The 8363-nt window shown below is 58.5% G+C and overlaps 1 protein-coding gene across 1 annotated transcript in view; it reads left to right on the top strand.

Moving 5' to 3' along the window:
• DLEC1 (DLEC1 cilia and flagella associated protein) overlaps positions 1-8363 on the top strand; it is a 77117-nt gene that overhangs the window by 61163 nt on the left and 7591 nt on the right. Inside the window, exons 27-35 of the mRNA XM_027835915.1 lie at positions 1314-1429; positions 1846-1916; positions 3264-3472; positions 5051-5188; positions 5663-5785; positions 5970-6064; positions 6253-6337; positions 6676-6885; positions 7844-8005. Of these exons, the coding sequence (XP_027691716.1) occupies positions 1314-1429; positions 1846-1916; positions 3264-3472; positions 5051-5188; positions 5663-5785; positions 5970-6064; positions 6253-6337; positions 6676-6885; positions 7844-8005 (1209 nt within the window). The remainder of the gene's footprint in view (positions 1-1313; positions 1430-1845; positions 1917-3263; positions 3473-5050; positions 5189-5662; positions 5786-5969; positions 6065-6252; positions 6338-6675; positions 6886-7843; positions 8006-8363) is intronic.

Here is an 8363-nt window from a genome sequence, read left to right as displayed (position 1 = left end):
GAGGGAGAGAGAAGAGAAGGTGAGAGGAGAAGAGAGGGAGAGAGAGAAGGAGAGAAGAGAAGGTGAGAACACAGATCCCACTCCCATCTTTGCAGACGTGCAGTCACGTCACACCCGGACCCTTGCTGCTGGCTGCTCTGACTGCCCAGAGCCTCTCCCCACTCCAGACCCTCCCACACACTGCTACCAAAGGGATCTTCCTGACCTGTAGGTGTGGCTCCGTCCCTACTCCCCTCCCAACGTCTCCCTCCGAGCTCCCACAACCCGGCCCCTTCCTCCCTCTGCACTCTTCTTTCCCCTTCTGGTCTGTGACCCAGAGACGCTCTGGGGACTTTCCCTGGGTATGAAACATCTCTCACTCTGTCCAGCTTTTTGGGTGTGTTGGTTAGCTTTGAAAGACTTTTTTTCCTTCTCTTTTAATTCTTTGTCACCAGGCAAGGCCCTTTTTGAGTAGAAGAGAAGGGAGGGAAGGAAGGGGATGTCAAACTAAAGACAAAAAAGCAGATGTGCTGGTCTTCTCTCCTCAGGGGGGCAGGCAGCACACTATTGAAGGTAGCGCCCTATCCCCTCATGCCTCTGAACACAGTGTGGCCCCTGGAAAGGAGGTTCGTGCCCAGCTCCTCCCAGCGGAAGAAATCTCTTGGTTTCACGCTCCCCCTCCTTGGCCCTCAGCAGAGGGTGGCGCATTCAGCAATGCCTGTTGTGATACTGATGCCCAGAAGTCACTCTACTGCCGGGCCAGATTGCTGAGTGCCCCCATTGGTGCAGAGGGATGATCATAACGAGAGCTAGCCTGTCTGCAGCCTTTAATGTTTGCAGAGTACTTTGCAGGCACGGTCTCATTTGAAGGCTAGGGTTGCAGAGGGAAAAGTGAAACCCAGAGAGATGGCAATCGATGGCTCAGGGCCACACAGGTAGTGAGTGTCCAAGGCAAGATTTGAGCTCGCGTTACCCTAACTCTAGCTGCTGCCCAGCTGCCAAAGGGCCACTGAGCTGGCCTCCGAAGGGTGGCAATCACCAAGGGTTTGGGAGTCCAGACCGGTGGGCTCCTGGGGTATGTAGGGGCCAGACAGAGAAGGAGGGGAGGGATCCTAAATGGAGATACCCAGGTCCAGAGAAGGGGGGAAATTTGTCAGCGTCACACCACTAGTGTGCCAAGATTTGGGTCGGGGCCTCAGATTCCGATTCCATTACCCGTCCCACTGTCTGTCTACCAGCCGAAGGATTTAGTCTAGGAGAGGCGAGGGGAGACCCCAGAAAGAAGGGCAGCCTGGTGGGAGCCGTGTTGTAGCAGTCGTGGCTTGTGTCCCTAGGTGGGAGACCTGCCACCAGCCATCATCGCAGTCCACATGGGCGTGGTGGGCTGCCCCATCACGCTGTTCAGGACCAGCCACCTGGCCGACGAGCCTTCCCAGGACCGAGTCGTCAGGTACGGTCTGGGGGCCCCCTTCCTGTGGGGGCCACGCTAGACCAGGCAGCTGCGTCCCCACAGGCCAGGCACACCTGTCCCTGCTGAGATTCTCCTCGCCTTCCTGCTGACCGTTGGCAGGATCCCGGCCAGCCCTCGACCGTGCTGGCTCTGCCCTGGTCCTGCCCTGCCTTCCTCCCCCCTCCCCCGGGGGTTTTCAGCTATGCCTTTTCTTCTTCCTTCTAAGGGGGTGCTTCAGTTTCTAGTTGTTTTTTTTCCCTTTGGGGTTAAGAGATCAGTGCTGGAGGATACAGCAGTACTTCTCCATCCAGAGCCCAGACTTGGTGCTCATGGGACCCGCGGCCTGAGCACCTGCTGGGCCCGGCCCCTTCTCCCTGGGCAGCTGCTGAGCCAGGGGCCATCTCCTCCCTTCCCAGGTTTGGCACTCAGATCTCTGGTGGAGACACCGTCTCCCGCACTCTCCGCCTGAATAACTCCAGTCCTTATGGTAAGACTTTCAGTCAGTCAATCAACAAACATGTACTGAGAATCTCCTGGATGTGCGGGGCACTGAGCTAGCCACCATGGGGGAGACCAAGATGTCTAAGACATGGTCTCTGCTCTGAAGGGGCTTGTAGACCAGTTGTAGAGAAAAGACATAGACGGTGATCAGGTAAAGCAAGGTGTTGGGCTGGGAGTGGAGGGGCACGCAGGTGGAGGGGGTGGGTCAGGGCACAGCCAGCCCGCACGGTTTTGGGTGCATGTACACGGGCACATGTAAGCACGTGTGTGCAGGCATGCCTGGTGGTTGCCAAAGAGAGCCTGCTTCACTGGTGGGCAGGGTCCCCCAGCCTGGGAAGGAGGAGTGACCCTCAGACCCTTTAGAGTTGGAGGGCCCAGATCACCTTGTCTAGCCCCCCTTCATTGTACATTCAGGGAGGAGAAGCTTGAATGGCCTGTCCAGGACCTGTCCCACTCACAGGTTCCCGGAGACCCCCATGGTCTGCTTTCTCAGCATATGCCTTCACTGGTGTTTAGGATGCTAAGGCCAGAAGTGCCAAATGCCCCTTTAGAGACTTTTTCTGCAGGGTCCTCCATACAAGGGTTTTTCCTTCCCCTGTGGCTGTCCCTGCCTGTCTTTGGCAGACATCCCTCTGTGTCTGTCTCCTTTGGACCCACTTTTCTGGCGAAGGAATCATCAGCCTGTATGGTGCCTGGGAGGCCTTTACTTTGGCTCTTTGCTGTGTAGATGCTGGCCCAGGGATGCTAACCACATTGCATCTCTCCAGGTCTCTACCTGCAATCAGAGTCCTTCTTGGCCAATGTTAAGAGCCCTGGGCCAGGAGGCAGCAGGCTGATGTCCTAGGAACCACCAGGAGACTGGGACGTGGGAGGGATCTGGAACCCAGAAGACAGGGGGCCTCCTTTTTCGGGACCAGCCCTGTTGGCCTTGTCACTCCTAGGAGCACAGGGTGGGGCGAGCCTGAAGGAATAAACTTGGCTTAGGGCGAGTCGCTGCTCCCGTGAGGCTTCAATTTCTCCCTCCCCACCATCTCCCCGGGGAGTCTGGGGACAAGATTGGTCCTGGGCAAAGCCCCAGATGTTGCCTCGGTTGATAGTGGCTCCCACACATCTACCCTGGGCTCTGCTAAAGAGGCCGGGATCCAGGCAGCTCCCCCACGCTAGTCCCCAGTGCCAGAAGGCCTGCCCGGTTCATTACCCAGCATCCATCAGTCCCTGCTTGAGCCTCCTGGTGTTCTCTTGGGCCCCTTCCCACCCTGTGGTCCTCCTCCCTTCCTCTCACCGTTCTGCCCTCTGCCTACCTCACCCTCCTCCAAACTGTTTGACAATGCAGACATCAGGATAGACTGGGAGACCTATAGCCCAGAAGAGAATGAGGACAAACTCCTGGACTTCTTGGTGGTGTATGGGACGCCTTTCCCCCTGAGGGATGCTGCTGGGGTAGAGATGGATTCCAAGGAAGAGCCCACGAGTGACTCCTCCTTTGTGGCCAGCTCCAGCCAGTCCCCTGCCTCCCCGGACAGCACGAATCCACTGGAAACTGTGAGTGTCTTTGCCCCCGGTGGGGGGTACACTCGGCAGGATCAGGGGCACGCCTGGTTGGCAAGCCAAAAGCTCTGGCTGTGTGCCAAGCCACCGGGGACAAAGTAGAAGCAAAACCTGTCTCCCTGCACCCCAAAGTGAGGATGAAGGAATGCCCGGGTTGTCAGGAGGGGGCACTTGGGCCGAGCCAGCGAGGGGTCGGAGGTGAGACCGGCCAGGAAGCAGAGGCCAGAGATGGAATGGCCCGTGGACTCGCTAGGCTCAGAAAGCTGCTCTGGAGCCGGACTGTCCCGCAGAGCATCCTTGAGGCAGCGGGGCCCATGGGCGCTTCTGGAACAGAGAGCTAGGATGGAGCTGGGGGAGGAGGGGAAGGCTGAGTCAGGAAGGCCAGGAAGGAGGCAAGGAGTGAGGCGGGTCTGAACTAGGGGGAGGCCACAGTGTGAGGAATGGAGAGGAGAGGTTATCAGGGGCATCAAGAGGGACCCCTGAGCTGGGATTGAGGAGAGGGAGGGATTGGCAGAGGTGGAGAAGAGAAGGGAGAGGCTTCCAAGCCCAGGCCAAGGAGGAGAAGGGAGTAGCGAGGTAGCCAGTTTGGCTGAAATGGCTCTTTTTGTGAGGGGTATTCTGGTGTGGATCATCCTGGAAAGACAGGTGGGAGCCAGATGACGGATGGCCTTTCAAAAGCCAAACCCAGGGGCAGCGAGGTGGCGCAGAGGATGGAGCACTGGCCCTGGATTCAGGAGGACCTGAGTTCAAATCCGGCCTCAGACCAAACACTTGACACTTACTAGCTGTGTGACCCTGGGAAAGTCACTTAACCCCAATTGCCTAAAAAAAAAAAAGAAAAGAAAAGAAAAGAAAAAAGAAGAAAAAGAAAAGTCAAACCCTAGAGGCAATGGGGAGCCACGGAGGAGAGCCGTGGTCAGCCCTGTGCTTTTGGAACATGAGTTTGGGACCTGTGTGGAGGCTGATGGGGGGCCAGTGTAGAAGCTCTGGCAGTGCTCCAGGCTAGTGGGGGTGAGGGTTGGAAGTCCGCTACAGGCTCTGGGAATGTGTGAGTGGGGACAGCTGTAAGGAATGGGGAGGACTTGAATGTGGGGGCTTGGGAGGGAGCAGGGAGAAGCAGGAGAGAGGACTGCGTTGATGCGGGAGTGGGTCAGGAGCAATAGCCTTAGGGCCAAAGCCCTGCCTGGGGCACGTGGAGATCCCTGCAGGACATTTCATCCCAGATGTCCAGTCATCAGGGAGGGGAGGTGATGCGCATCTGAGGCCAGGCTGGGGGTCACTGAGCCCTGCCGGAGAGGGGGACGGCATAGAGCCTTGACCACGACCGGCCCTGACTTGTTCCGAGGCCCAGAGATTGGCTGGCCCAGCAGGGCATGCCTGGTCTCTGGCCAGGGCAGGAAGGAGTGGAGAACTGTGGTCCCGGGTCTTTCCTCCTCGCTCCTGCCCGCCCCACCAGCTGCCCGGAAGTGGTCAGTGTCACTACTGCTCCAGCGTGGGAGGGCCGCCCCCTATTCTGCTGCTTGGCTTGGCCCCCAGCCTCACAGTTGGTGGGTCGGTTTGTTTTGTAAGCAGTGCGGGAATAGAATGGGGAGTGGAGAAGATTCTTTCTCGCCCATGGCTGAGGGGAGCCCCAACATCATCTCAGTGATCCTGCAGCCCCACGAGGGCGTGCGCTCTGACCACCCCTACACCATCACTCCCAGACAGCTGGTGAGTGCGCTCCCCACAGCTCTTGGCAGCCAGTCTCCCCGCCTTCTGCTGTGGGGCCCCTGCCCTGCTTCCGTGTGCCTACCCCGCCTTCTGAAGGGCCCCTGCCCCAAACCCCACCTTGTCCTCCCTCCCTCCAAGGGCTGCCGGCTCATCCCAGTGATGTCTGGGGGGACTCATCCCAATGATGTCTGCGGGGACTCATCCCAGTGATGTCTGTGGGGACGTGACATCAGTGGGGAGGCTTCCTTCACAGACTCCTCAGAAGAGGACGCAGGGTGGGAAGGCTCCAGGCCAGGGCTCGCCCCTTTGCTGGCTTGGGTCCTATATGACCATGCCCTTTCTGACAGCCACGAAGCCATCCTGGGCACCCGCTACTTTCTTGGCCCATGTCTGGGGTTTCCTTTTTTTGCCCCATTCAGTGACTTTGCACCACCTTACCAAGCAGCTGTCTTAAGCTTCATCCGTCTGTGGCAGGTAATTCCAGCTGCTGGGAGCAGCTCTGTCCATGTCTCCTTCACGCCCATGCTCCTGCCAGGGTCCGTCAGCAAGATGGTGTGTAAAAGCTACGCCTTGGGCTTCATGAGCCTGGACAACAAGGTGAGTCTCAGGTCCGAGTGGGCCACAAGGCCAACCTGTAGGGCCCTGCAACAGGTTGGGCAGGCGAGGGCAGGGACGCTGAGGGGAGGCCTGCCTTGAGCACACCAGTAGGGAAAGGCTTCTCCTCCCTGGCCACAGCAAGCAGTGTGGCCTGAGGTGGCTTGGCTTCTCTGGGCTGGGGCAGATTGCTCGAGAGATTCCAGGGAAGGTGAAACGGCCCCAGAACTTTGATGCCGAGCTCTTCCGACTGGACCTTCAGGGCCTTGTGCGGCCAGCTCGGTGAGTGGGGGGGAGGGGGGTCCTCCTCTACCCTCCCTGCCGTCCCCATCCCTCCTGTCAACTGACCTGCCAAGCTTCATCTGGCCTGGTGAGGATGCTACCTCTTTGCTACCCCCGGACCCCCAGACTGTCCCAGCCAGGGCTGCCAGAGGGTCTCCTGACCATGCTCTGCTTTGGCTTTGGGGCAGGTTGAGCATTGAGCATGACTATGATGGTGGAATGGTGTTCTACCTGCAGGCCAGTGACCTCATCCCGGCCAATCCACTCACAGGGGTGAGTGTGGGCAGGAGTCCAGACACTCCTCCGAGCTCTGTGGGGACCCCTCCCCCAGGAGAAGGCCAGCCCTGAGGCTGAATGCCACAGCCCCCTCAGCAGAAGAGGAGACTTCTGGGGCCCAGACCTTTCCTGAACACAGCGGGAGGACGCCTCTGGTCTGGGTCCTATTTCCAGGGTGTGCCTGGCTCCCAACCCATCCCTGTCTTTTCCACAGCTCCAAAACCTCCACACACACCCCCTCCAATGTCTACCAGGCTGCCCATAAAGTGGTGGCAAGGGTCAGGGCTGGAGGCCTGGGGAGGGATCAACCCTGCCCGCTCTGGCCTGACTTCCAGGTGCTCCCTGAGAGGGTGATCACTCACCGTCTGAAGGTCAACAACTTCACGGACTTGGCCCATTGCTTCGGGCTCCTGGTGGCACCCCCGTTCTCTGTGACGGGGATCAATCCTGAATACAACCGGAGAATCTTGGACAGGGAGGTGGAAGATGAAGAGGAGGAGCCGGCCAGAGATCAGTTTGTACTCAACCCTCAGCAGAACATGCTGGTAGGCCAAGCTAGGAGGGCTCCCCAGGGGGCATGGCCGGGGGCGGGGGGCTCAGCCAGCCTTAGCACAGGGTTATTGACTGACAGCTTGATGCGGTGGTGTTGCGGTCTGAGAGGTTTAGACCCCTCAAGGACTGGAGTATAGGATGGGTCGTCTGGAGTGAATTCACAGACTCAAGCATTCTTTAAGTCAAGGTGGCAAAGATTTACTGTTACGCTATACAAGGGGCAAGGATTCTCAAGGAACCTACCGTGGTGGGCAGAGCTCCTTAGGGAACTTGCAACCTGAAAGGAATGATGCTGAAGCTTACACAGGAAAAGCGGTGGATCATGTGCCAAGTCTACTAATTAGGTGGTAACACACAGCTCCGTCATTCAGCACTGGAAACGGGGGGTGCAGGGAGAGGGTTCCTAAAGGGCGTGTTTGTGATCTGTTACGTCTGTGACAAGATAGCTTCGGGAGTTGACGCCTGTAGCTTGACCTCTGGATTGTATACATGACTGTGGGCATCAGTGCATGACAGTTCTGCTGGTACGAGATGGTCCTAGTCACACAAGGGAAATTCTACAGAGGTCAGCTTGTTCTTGTAACAGGCAGACATGGTTTGCCTCACTGGGCCCACTCATGAGTCCCTGCCAGAGACAGGGTCTTTGGGCTGGAGGCACACTGTCAGGGACAGTGCCTTGAGGCCAGGTCCGAGTATAAGCCCCCCAGCACCCCACCAGTGGTGTGGGTGTGGCCCCAACGATGGCCCCATCAGCCCATCACCGTGGCAGGCAGCAGCCCCAGAAGGCTTGGGCGGCGTCTTCCACAGGACGTCCCCCTGTCAGTGTGGCCTCAGGTCACGATAGAGGTCCCCGCCCCCGCGGCTACAGCCCCTGCCACGGGAAGCAAGGATGTGGAGGGCAGAGAGGGTGCTTGCTCCCACGGCGATGAGGTGGGGCCCATGTCCCTCCAGATCGAGGTGTCCTTCACCCTGTCTCTGGAGTTACTGACGTACCAGAAGCTGCCATCGGACCAGATGCTGCCAGGAGTGACGATCCTTCAAGATGAGGATGGGGCCAGGAAAATGGAATTCAGCCAAGAGCTGGTGTTGGAGTATGCCAACAAGACCACCCAGGCAAGTAGAGGCAGGAGCCGGGAAGCCGGCTGGGCAGTGTGTCGTCCACCCACAGTCCATATTCTCTAGGTGGGAAGACGCAGCCCACGAGACCTTGGAGGCCAGGGACGCTTTCCACGTAATTCGTCCCCAAAGCATTTAGTAAGCACCTACCTGGGCCAGGCCTTGGGTTGGGTGCTGGGGTTACAGTCAAACAACTGAGCTCCCATTTCACAGAGGGGGCTGGGGCTGGGGCTGGGGTTACCAGTCTGATGGGAAGGACAGTGTGTCAGCACTACCATCGGGATCCCAGAAGCCCCATCGGGATGAAGCTGGGGTGGAGGGGGGGTGGGAGGTGAGGCAGGGAGGGGGCCAGGGT

The sequence above is a fragment of the Vombatus ursinus genome, unplaced genomic scaffold (genome assembly GCF_900497805.2).
Source record: "Vombatus ursinus unplaced genomic scaffold, bare-nosed wombat genome assembly UNPS02014817.1, whole genome shotgun sequence".
In the NCBI taxonomy this organism is placed as follows: domain Eukaryota; kingdom Metazoa; phylum Chordata; class Mammalia; order Diprotodontia; family Vombatidae; genus Vombatus; species Vombatus ursinus.
The sequence above is the reverse complement of the archived record's forward strand: the minus strand, read 5'-3'. Positions and strand labels throughout refer to the sequence as shown.